This window comes from Gasterosteus aculeatus, chromosome 6 (genome assembly GCF_964276395.1).
Source record: "Gasterosteus aculeatus chromosome 6, fGasAcu3.hap1.1, whole genome shotgun sequence".
NCBI classification, from domain to species: domain Eukaryota; kingdom Metazoa; phylum Chordata; class Actinopteri; order Perciformes; family Gasterosteidae; genus Gasterosteus; species Gasterosteus aculeatus.
This window is the reverse complement of record NC_135693.1, coordinates 5747365-5763398: the sequence shown is the minus strand read 5'-3', so window position 1 is coordinate 5763398 and position 16034 is coordinate 5747365. Positions and strand designations below refer to the sequence as shown.

General features: G+C 44.2%; 1 protein-coding gene across 5 annotated transcripts in view; it reads right to left on the bottom strand.

The window, feature by feature from the left end:
- Nucleotides 1-16034, bottom strand: part of cfap46 (cilia and flagella associated protein 46) — a 44700-nt gene that overhangs the window by 8746 nt on the left and 19920 nt on the right. For all 5 annotated transcript variants that reach the window (XM_078104647.1, XM_078104650.1, XM_078104648.1 and 2 more), the window contains exons 28-50: nt 15585-15738; nt 15210-15433; nt 14068-14178; nt 13761-13922; nt 13159-13307; nt 12666-12764; nt 12523-12583; nt 12074-12226; nt 11528-11728; nt 11347-11453; nt 11008-11190; nt 9928-10066; nt 7932-8129; nt 5714-5902; nt 4704-4808; nt 4006-4188; nt 3607-3780; nt 2604-2701; nt 2184-2257; nt 1450-1628; nt 1119-1225; nt 821-891; nt 248-421 (exon numbers count right to left, since the gene is read on the bottom strand). In XM_078104647.1, coding sequence (XP_077960773.1) covers nt 248-421; nt 821-891; nt 1119-1225; nt 1450-1628; nt 2184-2257; nt 2604-2701; nt 3607-3780; nt 4006-4188; nt 4704-4808; nt 5714-5902; nt 7932-8129; nt 9928-10066; nt 11008-11190; nt 11347-11453; nt 11528-11728; nt 12074-12226; nt 12523-12583; nt 12666-12764; nt 13159-13307; nt 13761-13922; nt 14068-14178; nt 15210-15433; nt 15585-15738 — 3295 coding nt within the window. The remainder of the gene's footprint in view (nt 1-247; nt 422-820; nt 892-1118; nt 1226-1449; nt 1629-2183; nt 2258-2603; nt 2702-3606; nt 3781-4005; nt 4189-4703; nt 4809-5713; nt 5903-7931; nt 8130-9927; nt 10067-11007; nt 11191-11346; nt 11454-11527; nt 11729-12073; nt 12227-12522; nt 12584-12665; nt 12765-13158; nt 13308-13760; nt 13923-14067; nt 14179-15209; nt 15434-15584; nt 15739-16034) is intronic.

Below are 16034 nucleotides of genomic sequence, written 5' to 3'. Positions count from 1 at the left end.
CTGGCCAGCTTTTTGAACACTTAACAAATGGCAAACGACATAGTGCCATCATAGCATTGATTGTACACGGCTATGTAATGTAGCCAAAGTACTTTCAGAATTTACTTCTGCCACCTTTCTTTTTTTACAAGCCTTTGTATTAGTAATAAATAAAGTGCCTATTGGGCTTCAAAACCCGTATAGAATAAAGTTTGGTTTGGCATTGCTTGCAAACATTTCTGAAAATATTAGTGCGTGTCTCTGGTACCTTTGTCCGGTTCTTCTATGTTCAGGCGACTGTGGAGAAGCTGCAGGGAGAAGTCTCGTGAGACAGAACTCAGGCCTTCACCCTGCAGGATGGACAAGGCTTCCAGCGGCAACTCCAGCAACCCCCTGTCTGCCAGCAACACCACACACTCCCCGGGCTCTGCTGCTAATTTAGCTGGACACACACACACACACACACACACACACACACACACACACACACACACACACACACACACACACACACACACACACACACACACACACACACACACACACACACACAGATTTATTTTAATCTTCATGATCATGCTGTCCAACAACAACAACAACATGTACTGCTATAACATTGTAGAGGTTAAAGGATGCAAGATATTAAGTTGTGTGTAGATATACGTTTATCACGTAGAACACGTAAAGCCACATTGGCCAGAAGGGGGGTGAGCCATAGCAGGAACTTTGCATCTATGGCAACCGGTGAGAATCTCAGCACATGTTGGATGTTCATACGTTACACTGCTTGTCAGGATGACCACGAGGCCCCTTGGTGCTCACAGACACAGGACAGCTTTACCTGAGCTCCCTTTCTCGTCTTTATCTTTGGTTTTGGTCATTTCAGAGGCTGGTGGTGTGGCAGCCTGGGGTCTGAAGGAGGTTAGGACAGGTGAGGATCAGTAGGCCTGCATTACCTCGTGACTGACAAGATCATCACAGCCAGATTGCATGAGATGTGATCCAGTGGCAGAAATCGAGACATGCAGTCACTTCTCGTGAGCGAATGGAAATGCCAACAGAGGAGAAACATAACATCACAGGAACACAGGCTACGGAAAATATAGGAATTATGCCACGCCACAAAAGGAATACGTCACCTTAAGCAAGAGAAGTCAAACTGTGCGAGAAGTGGCTTCAAATAGTCTTCCATATCTTGTATAATTTCTCTGAAGTGAAGACCTAACATTCCTTCTGTGGCAGTTTTCTGTGAAGGAGAAGGAGAGTTTCAGTAGCCCTAACAAGGTCTTTTTTGGTTTCAGGCCACTAATTATTTCCATGCACACTTCTATATGCTTGGATGGAAGAATCAGCTGTCTTATTAAGAGACACCAGGTGATGCTGATTGCTGCGGAGTGGGGTTATTCATGAGACTTCCAGCGGGTAATGTTAATAGAGTGAAAGGAGAGCAGAGGTCTCAACGCGGCGTACGCGGGCAGCATCATGACACTCCCTGGAGGCCTCCGGCGTGCCCTCGGCGCCGCGCCAACAGGTTGGCTTGATGGGGTCATGTCTGGTCTCCAGGCCAAAGGCCCGAGTCCGGTCCCTCAGTGCCAGCAGAGCCTGTGGGCAGACGGAAACCTTGGCCACCCTGGAGCACGTCAGGGTACCTGCAACAACAGTGTTGGCGCGCAATCAAGACAGGCATACACACAGACACATACAGGCCTTGTAATTGGTCCCCATGAGCACCACCCTGCCCCCCCCCTCACACTGGTCCTTTTATAAGATCTCCCTCTCTGCTGCTGCCACATCCCATTCTTTTTCCCCTCACTGTCTAGATGCAAGCATTTTTGTTTTTCCCTGCACAGTTCCAGCAACTTCTTATGTCAGACCTGTCCCACAGAAGGTCATGTGAGCAGGTGATACCGTGTGATGACTTGCAAGCCGGTCTTACATGCCAGGCCAGTAAGCAGAGGGGTTAAAGTATTTTCCGCTCTCCATCTCTTCATTAAATCGGGACTTTTCATCTGCCTTGCAAATAAATGTCACATGGAAATGCTAAATCATTTTGGCTCCATTGAAATGCTGACAACAAAGATACAATTAGTTACGTATGTGTCATGAATACCATATTCCCCGGGGCAATGAGACAGGCTAGACGCAGCATGAAAATACATAAATGCAGTAGGGTCAGAGGAATTGAAAATGCATGAGCATCTAACCTGCAACCTGCTTATTTTTTCCTTTTTGATTTGGAGATTTGGTCATGTCATAGAAGGCCCCGTAAAGTTCTGACCTGAAAACAAAAAAAAGTCCCAAAATCAACTTTTTATTGGCTACTTGTAAACTGCATGCACTACTTCACATGTTGATTTTCAACATCTTCAATTTCAATTATGCATCTCTTTCCCTAAACAAATAGTTTCTCTACTAGCCCTCTAGTGGCCACTCTAACACATTGCAAGCCACCTCATCTTCAGATGCAGTCCTCCTCCAGCTCAAAACATATCGACTCATGTGACCTGCGGCCAGTTACTAATACAGAATAAAACAGTCAGAGGCGGTTAACGAAAGATTTTGCAGCAGGGCAAATACAGGGAAATATAGTGAGATAAAACAGACCAGGACAAAGGAGAAATTACCCATCTTCAGAGTGCTGAAGCAGCAGGATGTTGAGGTTGGGTGGAAGCTCTGCAAGGATACTAAGGTGGCTGGGATGGATGGTCAGTTGGCTGAAGGCCTGCAAACCATAAAGTCATTTCATGTTCACAAATGTTACAATATCTTCTATAAACTATAAAGCACCCTATGTCCTGCGCACTGACTGCTAGCTGCGGCAAATAAGTCTGAGCATGATGAATTAACAGCGGTTTGAATACCTTAAACCTCTAAAACAGTAAAGGATTAAAGACGAATTAGCAGTGGATTAAATGTTGTGTTTAACAGTGGGCTAAAAAGACAGTTACAGAATCTCAGTTTGGAATATAGAACAGCAGTTGTGGACAACAGTAAATCATTTATTCATTACTTTAATTATTAGAACTCATCTGAAAAATGAAGCAGTCAAACACCTAATTTTAGATGCACAAAAATTCCAGGTGCAATTTGTCCAGAAATGTCACAGATGAAATGATGACATTTCATTTACGTCCAGATGTACAAATGAGGATGATAATGTCACAATCAGTTTGTACTTTGTCATTTTCAAAGATAAAGTGTAATTTTCAATTTGAATTCCTTCTAAAGGCCCAATTGTTGCTGTTAACATAATTAAACAGGAGTCATTTCACTTGTGAAATTGAGGACTACAGTTCCCCTTGTCTGCAGGACATAACCCATAACCAACAGCGCTGCCAAGGTTGATCCAACCTATTCATTCGAAATGTTACAGATAACATTGACAGATAATTAATTATCTTTTACAAAATATTTCAATTCAAATTCCAGCTATATGATGTTGGTGCCACATGGCTGCAGCTGTTCTCAATTTGTCCCACATATCAGCAGCAATGCAAGTTTTGCAACTTTTAAATGTTTTTTCGAAGCTCCACTTCTGTGTGCAATCGCAGCCTCGGCCTTAACAGCAGCAATACTGTGTCCGCATCCATAAATCGTGAGTGGGGGGCGGATTTGGTGACCCGGTACCTTAGAGAGTTTACTGAGGGAGTCCTCCGCCCCCTTCAGCATGCTGCTGGGCCTCTCCTCTTGGGTGAGGAGCAGTTTCCTGTGCAGGCTGAGCAGAGCTGATAGCTGCGACGCACTGGTGCCGGCGCAGGCAGAGCCGAGGACCTCGTTCATCGTGGCAACGGTGCAGCAGCTCTGGGAATAAACCAGGAGACGGGTGAGGGGCGCTGTTGGTAATAGCAGGACTTACAGTGGGTGATTACATACATATGTAATGGGCCGCGTGTGCAGAGACACTACCGATATACACTCAGTCGTAGGCAGCATATGTGCAACAGTTTCACACAGTCTTACTCTATGTGGACCGTCCTACAGAAATGAGCCTCGGGCAGTGGACGAGTAAATATATGATGTAAACACCTGAAACAGGGCGAGGTATTGGCCCGACGCCGCAGGGTCAGAATGGCCGTGACACTCCGACATGTTGAGGGAGGCCTCGGCCAGGATGGAGTAGGGCAGCTTGTGTTTCAGGCACAGGCTGACGGCGTCGGCCAGTGCCTGAGCGGCCTGTGCCAACAACTGCTGGGCTCTACGCCTCCTCGGCTGCCAAGAAGAACACACACACACGCACACACATAAAGCTGTGTAATCAAGCAATCTTAAGGGTTATGTAACCCTCACACTGTAATCATCACTACTCCTCATACTGGCTGTTACAAGATCCTTTCATAACATGTCTCAAGTGTTGATAATGGGGGAAAAGAAAATCTCTTTTTTACAACAAAACATGCTATTAGCTAATAGAAGTCAATACTATAAGTACTGTCCTGCTCCTGTGGACGGCAGTTCTTCCTTGAGTTAAGGGCGAGCGATGTGAACACCCGGCGTGAATATATGTGTCACTCAGACTACTGAAACCCCATATTGGCTTCTATCAACGTCCCGTTGGTCCAAAGTTTTTTTTTCTTTTTAATATTCAAAAATGTTGCCACATAAATAATACATTGCCCTTAACAGTAGATCTCTCTGCAATGACTATCGATGGGACAACTATGCAGAGCTCCGGGAGGTTTGAGATGAGTCAGAAGTGATGTAGTCACTTGGAGGGAGGTTTGTACCTGCAGATCAGCACTTTTAGCAGAGGTCGTCCTCGGCTCTCGTCCGCTTGATTCTCCGTCTTTCTTTAAATTCTCCTCAGCTTTGTGGTCGGACCAGGCCTCCTCCTTCACACGGTTGTTTCAAGATCACAGAACAATGAGCGTGATTAATATGAAACCCCCTCACGGTCACAAACCACGAAGACCTGATCTTCTCCGTCCTCAACTATGTAAGATGACATCAATCTCTCTAATCCCTATGACCTTTGCCTCGTGGAGCTTTTTCTAGGTTTTTTTCTAGGTTATTTCTCCATTAATGTGTGTGCGCATCAAGAATCCCCAAAAAAAGATTCAAAAAAGTACTAATAGTACTAATAATAGTAAGGTACTAATAATTTTTTTATTCAATAATTCTATAATAGTAGCAAGTTGTTCTTTTGTGGTCACAACATTACTGAAGAGTACAACAGTTGGGAGCAGAGTTGCTTAATGAAAGGAGAGAGTTGCAGTTTGACTGTTTACAGAAGGAGGAAGAGATGTCAGAAATACATACTAAGTATGCCATACTTTAACAATGTTAGTTCTACAGCAGCTTTTTGTATCCATGTTCAGGAAAGGATTGTAAGCCAGTGGTTTACAATTGTATTTTCACAAAGAGAGGATACTCAAAAGAAGCAGATCCCCCCCCAAAAAAAGGTTGAAATCAAAGCGGGAGGCTGAGACATGTAAAGTACAGTTTGTATGTTTTCAAAACACTGAATGATTTCAGATGGTACAGTCAATAGTACATTTGATAAACTCCCATAAAATGAACCCAGAGTCACAGAGGACATCATATATCTGTTCCGCACATCTTTTAGGAATCCAGTTCCTAAGAGGCAAAGTTCCTAAATCATAACATTAGGACCCTATTTGGTCCCCGGACATGTGATCCAAATAGATTTTGTATTTCAATAGTAAGAAACTGGAACAACATATTGTACATGATTTATACATATATATAGTTTATCAACGTGTGTGGTGTACAGTACCTGTTTGTGTGTGTCCCAGAGGGCACACAGATACACGGGGTCCTCCTGCACAGCCAGCAGTCTGAGGTATCTTCCCATCAGACTCCGACAGCGAGCTCTGGCCTCCATGTTGTCCGGGTGGTGAGAACTGACCGCAGCCAGCTGGCCGAGGACCACCTGCCCCAAAGTACTGCCCACACTCGCCCATTCCTGGACAAGACCCGAGGAAAGAAAAGTCATATGAGGAGATGAGGGGAAGACGGGCGATGTTCTCACAATGATCGACCTGGATCAGGACAGTTCTATTCACTCTTTTTTTTTATCACCACAAAAAAACTTCTAGAAAAGCTGCTGACCAGCAGAACCGGGAGGGTGGAAGGAGGTCTGGTGCCTGTGGAGAAAATAGTGAATGTAGTTAGTAGTGGTTTTACGTTAGTCACTAATTAGCTCGGTCCGAGTGGACTTGACTCGGGTTCCAGGTCGGAGTGCAGAGTGTGGACTGGTAGCTGTAAAGGGGCCGGTTCACCTAGCGGGTACTGCTCACGAGCCCTTGAGCAAGGCACCTCCAAACGCTCAGGTTGTCATCCAGTGAGCCATCGCAAATATTTCTTCATACATTAATACATATCTATAAATGCTGTTTAGGCCTGCGTGTGATAAAACACGGATTTACATTTGACGGATTATCAAAGCATGGCATCTTTTTCAAAAGCTCTATAATAAGAATAATTGTGCACACCCACCAATATTAAATGTGCAATTTTACCCAAAAGGATGAGATGTGATCACATGCCTCTTCACGCTGGCTTCCACGACTATTTCGATTAGATTTTGAGATTTTAGAGTTTACTTTTAGGTCTCTCCATGATCTCTCTCCCTCCGAGGTCTCTGGGGGCCGTGGTACATGCTTTTACTTTTTCAACGGGCACGTCTGCCAACCAAAAGAGACGGATGGCTGTCAGGGCCTCGAGGCTCTGCGATTATCTGCCTGGGGAAATCAAGTTGGTTGATGCAGGAGAATCCTAAAAGTCCCTTCTAAAAAAAAAAAAAAAAAGCGTTTATAATTTACTTTGAACTGTCATTCATATTACCTTTTTATACCAGACGGCCGAGAACACGGTGGAGCAGAGCAGTCTCGGAATGGCTTTGTGGCTGCACTTGTTAAGTTTTAACAGTGATTGATGACACACAACTGCTAAACTGTTGGGGAGAATTGGTTGAGCTGCAAATTGTGAGTGTCTCAAGAACTTGGGGTGTGACCTTTCTTGGAAAACTTGTGACCTGACCTAGTTCACAATGGCATCCTGTTTTGTGAAGATAGGTGCCTTGACTGATCCAGATCATGTTTTTCTCTGTCCGTCTTACATGACAAGGCCCCATTGAGGGAGGGTCACGGGCGTCTCCCAACGACATCTGTTTACAACTAATCTTCCTGTTGCAGGGGGGGGCGGGTCTTCTGCTTGCCTTGTCACAAACTTTTTAGAGGTTTATAAAAGCTCCTGTTCTCCCCCAGAAACTTGGTCAGTTCTTCTAGCTCCTCTGTGGGAGAAAGAACAATCTGCCCCTTTTCAGCTGAATTGTAGTCATTGGACTTCTGTCTGTACTCATGGCTTGTGTTGATGATTTTGGTATTCTTATGATTCTTCTATATTCTAGTTAGTAATAAATACTTAATCACAAAGCAAGTTCAAAATACTTTTGATTTCTCACAAGGGCTTAATCCACAAATTTCCACCACACTAACAAAGTACTTTACGTGGTTATTTGAAAGCACACCGTGAGGGCAGCGTGAAAAAAACTACAGATGCAGAAGCTCAAAAAACATTTTAATGTTTAATTTGTTTGTCTGTGGTCGCAGATGAGAGCTATGAAGTACAAAAAAAGGCCTGGTGTTACTTTGCGTTGTTAGCGTCCCCAAGTGGCAATGATACGCAACTAACCTTCTGACCTCTACGGAGAGCCCTCCATCAACATGCACCGGAGACGAGTTGATGTTGAGGGCAATATTTTGAATCCTTTGAAGTGTAAATTTGTCACTTCCTGTGCCCTAAAGACATTTTGTCAACAAGACTGAAACGTGTGTGTGTGACTTACTTGGGGATGGAAAAGATTACGAAAAACAAAAATACGCTGCAGCGTCATTTAGAAAGCATTACCAGTTCATTCAGGTGTTATATAAAATAGCTTTGGCATAATCTGTCCATTTGCTACATGAATGGATCCTTCTGTACCAACTAACCTCTCCTATGGAGTTGGGCTCAGGTGTGCAGCGTGTAAACTCCTCCAGTGCTTTCTCAGCGGAGGTTTTCCTCTCGCGGGCCAGAGCTTGGCGTTTCTCCTCAAGGCTGTGCTCCTCCAGCACGGTCAGGCCAAACTGTGCCAGGGCCAGCCGGAGGCGCAGCAGCCTGCGCATGGCTGCCAGAGACACTGCAGGGCTCTGGTGAGGATTAAAGGGTCAAAATAACCCCAATTAGATACATGCACGCCCACACAAGCAGCTATAAATGATGCCAGGACACACACACCTGAGAAGTATACATCAGTGGGTTTGAGACATGAGACTGACATAAGGAAGTGAGTTTTAAATAATTAAAAAAAGAGTCTGTTTGCTTTCCTATTTAACTGGGCTGGTAATTTGCCATCAGAAGAATATCGCAAAGCCAGACTGCTATTGAAATACTAACTGGAACAATTGATGAGATTACAGAAAATAATGAACTTAAGACGTGTGACACATGGCAAAGAGAAACATGAGCTATGGATGGAATGTTTGGAAAACCTTTGGAACAAAATGCCTACATACATACATGCATACATGCATACATACATGCATAGATACATACATACATGAAGCTGAAAAGGAGTAACTGAGCGTGATTCCAGTGATCACAGCGGTTGACTCTTGTGTAGGTTGGATTGCACCGGTGCATCTACTGAAGCGGCAATGAATATGAATGCTGATAAATGTCACCTCTGCTAATCTCACCCACGTGTTTTGGCCTTATCTCCGTTTTGGAAGTTTATCTTTTTGACTCACTCTCAGTCTTCACATCTTTTCACAGCCACTGACCCATTTTGTGAGATATTCCTCACACTGCTGGTTGTCACCCCTCTCATTAACATAGGATGAACGATGCCTCATCCTTTGTGAAATTAGAAAAGAAAAAAATGAATGGGTTTGTGTGTTGTTTTGTTGCTGTTGTCAATCGAAAATCTAATCAAAAACTGAACAGCAAGATTTCGCAGCAGGTTCTGAGAGTTGTTCATTCGTGATTCGATCAGCATGTAAATGAGGGCAGCAGCAGCAGCAGCAGCAGCAGCCGGGGTCACGCCGAGCCATCTCTGGCACCGACGCGCTCAGATAACCACACATGTGTGACAGCTTGTGTTAGTGTCTGGATAGAACAGGATTTGTAGAACCCATCTGATGTTGACAAGAAACAGCGATAGAGGCTTAACCTGTTTGAGTCCGAACATCTGAGTTACAAACAGCAATGCATACAACAGGGCTTTAATAGCCTCATGCAGCGGCTTGATCTTGATTTGGTTAATTGGGAGTATTTTGGTAACGACATTCGGATGGCAAAATCAAAGCCTCTCGCCGTCATTTATCCACACAAAGTGCTTTTCACAGGAAAATCCTTTCTTCTCCCGGCACTGAAAAACACGGCGGCATATTTATTTTTGCATTACATGTCATTTAGCCGACGCTTTTATCCAAAGCGACTTACAAGAGATTCCACAAATTTCACAAATACAAGAAATTTTACAAATGAAATTTCGTTAAATAAGCCAATTTACAACTTGCTATAGATAAGAGGCATTATACCGTATTTTCTGGACTATAGAGCACCCCTGAATATAAGCCGCACCACCTAAGTTTAGAAAGAAAAGAAAATGTGTACATATACAAGCCGCACCTGTCCACGTTGTAATATGAGATATTTACACTTTTTTTTAAAAGAGTTTTTTTATTTTTAATCACCGGAAATAAATGTATTTTTCCAAAAAGTGCCTCTAACGTGGCTCTAAACCCGCAGCAACCAAAGTTTGGGCTTTCAGTCGGATGTGCACATTGGAAACACCTCGGGCGTCTGCTCTCCGTGTGTTCACCCAGTCTTCAAGAACGTTTTCGGGCCATCTGCTTTAACTTCCTCTCAAAGCTTTAGTTGTCTTTTTACATCTAGTAAGTTCCTCACATTGCCGTCACCAACATCTCACCACAGTTTACCAACCTCTTCCTGTGGGGGGAGCAGCGTCTGAGCCTTCAGCGCCACATGTTCCTGCTCTGTAACAGCCAGCTGCATTTGGGAGAGGCCATTGAGCAGGTAGTGCTGTTTGTCTTCTGCATGAGTAGATCGGTTGGCTAGCATTCTGAGGAGGAATATTGTGAAGGGTCAACAAAGATGGGAAAAATAAGTAGGGTTATGTGAGTGAGACAACTGTGTCAAGTGAAGTATTCAAGAGCAGAATGGGCCTCGTGTATGAACCAATTAAACAAGTGAATGTGTCATGTCTTGCTTTAAAAACTTAATTCGCAGATTTCCTGGTAATTAATTCATGAGTGGTCGGGACCTAAAATCATATTCCCTTATATTAATTAAAATATGAGACAAACTTATACATTAATAATATTCTGTTTAAATATCATCGTTGTAGTTTGATCTAAAGGCGGATTTGTTAGATTAAGTTAGATTTTGCAGCACAGCATCATACTGTCGTCCTCCAATCAGAAGGTTGGCGGTTCGATCCCAGGCCCGGCTAACCCGCATGTCGATGTGTCCTTGGGCAAGACACTTAACCGAACATTGCTCCTGTAGCTGCGACTACAGTGTGTGAATGGTAGTTACTGATGGGCAGGTGTCACTGTGTATGTTCTCCTGTCATCAGTGTATGAATGGGTGTGAATGGGTGAACGATGTCATGTAGTGTTAAAGCGCTTTGAGGGGTCGGAAGACTAGAAAAGCTCTATACAAGTACAGACCATTTACCATTTACGCTACAGAAGCCCTGAGAGGAAAGATGATCTAATCTACAGAGTTTTCTCCAATACATACCTATTACCAGTGCAATACCATTGTGCCTTTTCTTTTGTCTGGGAATGCATTTTAATTATTGCTGCAAATCTCCCATTTGGGGTAAAATGAATGACTTTAGTCTTAATTACAACATTAGATAGTGCTACACTAATGGCTTTAATGTTCTTGCATGAGTCTGGTGGGGATTTAATAGCAATACAAACCGTTCTAACTGTCTAACATGAACCTAAGTAGACAAAACATTGAATTTGCATAGAACATACAGTACTGACTGACCTCAAACCTTGTGCATACTCCACATGTGTCTCCACTCCATGTTCTTTAAAGCCGAGTTTAGTGAAACGACTGGCACACTCTCGGAGTGTGTCACAGGCGGCCGTCAGCCTCTGGAAAACCTCCTTGCTGAATCTCTTTCCTGGTTCACCCCCACCAAGAGCACGTATACCTTCCACGGCACCCCTGGAACACAACAAAACACATCCCATCAGATCAGGATTTACATTCATTTCTCCCATATCGTGTGCTCAAACTGGACAGAGCAGCTGGAAACTGTCCTGATCGTAATTGAAAAGGACAACACAGAGCTATGATATGACCACAGAAGGTTGGGACTACCTCATCTCTAACGAGGTAATCAGGAACGTGACTCTTGGGGCTTGGTTAACCTGCCGCTCCCGAACCAGCTCCAGAGCCACGCAGGCTTGTTTTATGATCTGTTCAGCCTGGGAAAGAACAAAAGGCATGATGGGAGAACTAATAAAAGGCAGTTGTTCCGTAGAGGGTTGTGTTTCTATACCTTCAAGCGTGCGTCCTGGTCTCCCTGGCCCACTACAGCTGTGACCTTGGTGAGGGCGAGCTGGTACCAGAACTCCATATCCCCTCCCAGAGCCTGGGCTTTGTCCAGCAGGCTCAACGCCAGAGTAAAGTTCTGCTCCTCACAAGCCAGACTGGCCAGACTGAGCAAACTGCTCGCCGTGGCTTTTGTGTCTCTGAGCTCCTGGACAGAGGGAAATTGATTAAGCGTTAAACACTGATCATGGCTAGTTAAAGAAAAAGTTTGAGGTGGTTCAATTATCCTGGAAAAAGGAGGTTAGTTGGGTGGCACTACTGGCTATGGATTCATTTAGATTAATAAAGATGAAATGATGATTAACTAAATCTGTTATTTGATAACTGCTAATAGACAAAATAAATGTAGATGGAAAAAAAAACAACTTTGTCAAGTAGAGTTTAGATGCCCTTGACGTGATAAACACTAAAAACAAAACATTGAATCTTGGGTGTCAAGGTAGTAATGTTGTTTTTGAAAATTCAAGTGTGAACGTCTGCTGTCTCTACTCACCACAGCCACAAAGTGGGCCTCTGCCAGGAGCTGCCTGGCTGCTTGAAGAAGCCCAAAGCTGAGACAAACCTCCGCTTTGTCCAGCCAGACGTCCTGAGCACACACATCGCTCCTCGGTCGCCCAGACACAGCCAATCCCACCACCTCCACTTCCTAAAAAGAACCCCAATTAGACAATTCACTATTTGTATGAATTCAGATTCAAACAGTATGATCAGGTTATACATTTGACCTTGTAAACAGGTTGGATACATGCAGCATAACACACACACACACACACACACACAAACCACCATGGAAAAGAATGGATGCGACAGAAGAAAATGCTAACGCTTACAAATAAACTATCCCGTCGTGCAATTCCTTCTTCAATACAAGTCAAGATACAAGATACAAGTTTGAAGCAGAACTGAAGACAAGCGTATCTACTTTGTGACCAGCAGGCTGACCTGATGTGAAGCGTTGTGAAGGCCCTTTCTCTCCCGTGAAGAAGCAATCACTTCGTGGCACCTGGAATCATGGACATAATATTAAAAGCTCATGAAGGCAACATGTGCAAGCGGTAATTCTTTAAGGCCATTTTACAGCATACCTCATCTGTTCTTGTTCTCGGATTCTACTCAGATCCACAAGCTTCTCCCAGTACGGTGACTGTGTCTCCAATCCCAGCTGACTACAACACCTCACAATTCTAATGGGGGACACACCAACAGGAGACATATAAAGTCCCATTTCTGAAAGTAAGTAAAGGTACCTCAATCTGCCATTAGTTGATGCGCTTCCGTATGGAGTTTGCACTTAACTGTTAATAAAGCAACCATTTGATTTTAGTTGAATTGTTATCTTACAGTAGCACACAAATCAAATTAAGTAAATTCAAGTGTTAGAATTTACCTGAAATATTAAAAGAAATGTCCAATTTAGCATTGTACTTTGATAACATTTGCAGACGTGCATTGTGAAAGAAAAAGTATTGAAATCAACGCAACATAACAGGAGACACCGTGTTTATAGTTACATCCATTCCTCTTCCCTGATGAGGACATGTGGACAATTTGTAGATGGTTAAGATCCCCTGGTCTTACCTAAGTCGATAAAGGTCGGAGAGGCTCCCTCTGTCCAAAAGATCATGAGCAATGGTCTCAGCAAGATGCATTATGGGTAGGGTCAGGTAGTCGAGTGACAGGGAGTGGAGCTCTTTTCCCAGCAGGTTGAGATAAAACAGGCTCTGAGTCTGCAGCCAGACGAAATAGGAAATAAAGAAATCATATTCCTACACACATAGCTGAAAAAAGCTAAGTATTAATATTATGCTGTTTTATCAGAACAGGAAGTGGCCGGCCGCGCCACCTGTTGCAACTTTCCTGATTGATTAAAACCAATCTGATCACATACTTCTATTCCCTATAAGCGGGACATCCATTACAACGCACACAGTCTGAAGCCTGAAGTCTTCAGTCTGAAGTCTGAAGCCCTTATAACGTTGTTATTTGACCCACAGATCAATAAATGCACTTCCTCCATACCAACAAAATACACCTTCATAAAGGGAACATTGACACCAAGTGGAGGTTTTTGGAAACAGAAACATTAATTCCTCAAAGCCAGCAGCCACGATCCGTGCTCTGCTGAACACAAGACAACACCATATCCGTATGAACAGTAGTTATGAGACTGGGAGACCTGCCTGCTTCGTGATGCTGTGTTTATTGATACAATGAGGGTTACTGTTGGTTCTGAAGATTTGCCTCGCCAGCTCAGGACATTCGTAGCGGGCCCAGTCCTGCGGCGTGGAAGGAAGTGCGTGATCCAAGACCACGAGTTGAGGTCTCTCTTCTGCAGGAGCGGGCTGGTCAAACACAAATGATATTCATTGCGTTATTGACCAACAAGTAAACCAACCGCTCTGTTGGTCAGAAATAAATAGGTCGTGCTTTACACCAATCCGTGTAAATCAACAACACTCAAAAGGGCTTTTTAGAAATTAGACTTACATCTTTTCCTTTCTTGCCTTTGCCTTTTTTGGACGCGGCCGAGGCCGGAGGCTGAGAGGGCTGGCTCTTTGCCATCTCGTTGGAAATGTCCCGAGCCACTGCCATGGACACCTGGGGTGGCAGACAGTGCACATATGCACAGGCAGTAACAGTCAAAAGTTTGGACACACCTTCACATTCAATGCTTTTCCTTTATATTTATATTTATTTCAGCATCATAGAATAATATTGAAGACATCAAAACTATGAAGAAACACATGTGGAATTATGTGGTAGCCACAAATAGTGTTTAAACAAAACCTAATACGTTTTATATGATTAGATTCTTCAAAGCAGCTCCCTCTACCTTTGATGACAGCTTTGCACACTCCTGGCATTCTTTCAATCAGCTTCATGATGTAGTCACCTGGAATGGTTTTCCATTGACAGGTTTGCCGGTCAAGAGTTCATGAATGGAATTTCTTGCCTTCTTAATGTGTGTCCATCAGTTGTGTTGTGCAATTCTATACACTGAATACGCCTATTCCACTACAGCTCTAATCCATATTATGGCAAGAAAGAACATTCAAGGCGTACCAGCATGGCTACCACAGCATTCTGTAGCAACATGGCATCCCATCCGGACCGCACTCAGTGGGGGCAGCATTTGTACTTCAACAGGACCGTTATGACGTGTGTCAGGATCTGATTGATGGGCGGGTCAGCCTATATAGGGTAGGAACCTTTGGGGGCTCGGCAGTTGTTTCCAGCCGGGATAGGAAACAGTTTTTGGCCGCACGCTGGGTAGTGTCATGTAACGCTGGGTGGATGTATGTTAGACGTATGACAAGAATGAGTGGAAAATAAATGGACTCGTTTGCAACTTAACAAAAAGGCTACAGGACTCTCATTCATGGTGCAACAGCGGCGCGTCAATTAAGTTTCCGGACAAAATGCCTCAGTGGCTTAAAGCGTTGGCTTAGCCTCTACACCACATAATTCCATAGTTGCTTCATAGTTTTGATGTATTTAATAGTGAAAAAAATGAAGAAAGAAAAAACATTGAATGTGAAGGGGTGTCCAAATGCGTGACTGGTACACTCATCTTCTGAGAATGCGTTGGCCCAACGTGCTCATTGTGCCCACGGGTAAAGAGGCAGTACCTGCCATATCCGAAGCACAAAGACGTAGGCTCTGAGCAGGTTAAGCTGGTGCTCGGGTGAAGTCCTGTCTGCCATGGCGGCGAGCAGAGTGTGCGCTCGCACCAAGCCCTCGAGGCGCCGCACGTCTTTCAGCTTGGACACACTTTCTGTCAACAACAAGCCGCGCACTCCAACCAGGGACTCGCCTTCCACTGAGCTCAAATCCCTTTTCATGGACTCGTCCTCTAGAGGAAAACATGAAAGATGAACGGTGACAAGGAGTTTAACAGCGAACAACACACATCGGTCACTTTCCCGATACGCACACAGTAGCATATCAACACTGGTCATTCACACAGTTGTGTCCGGATACAAAGAGAAAGATGTGTGTTTTACCCAATCCTCCTGCCTGTTCACTTTCCAAGTGTAGAAGGATGTCGATGGCCCACTGGACCTGGTTTTGGGCATCGGCCTTTGGGAAGTCGTGACAGTACAACCACTCTCCAAATTCTAGCAGAAGGCCGACCTTCTGCCAACGAGACGCTTCACTCTGTTCACAAACCCAAAAGTCAATAACGTCATTTGGGTTTTTTTTTTTACATCGTGTTTAATCGTTGGCAGAGGTCCTTTTTGTAGCTTTGGGCTCAGCTTGGAGAACCACCTTTGCATGGTAAAAGGGATTTATTCCTGCCCTAAACCGAACTCTAGCTTCAACCTTAACGTCTCCCCGGTTGTGAGGACCTCCTCCAGGATTCTAGACCATTGCCAAGGGTCACTTGGAAACACAGTTACACTGACTCAGTGGCTCCACACGAGGGCACTAGAGACTTACCTTTGCTTGGTATA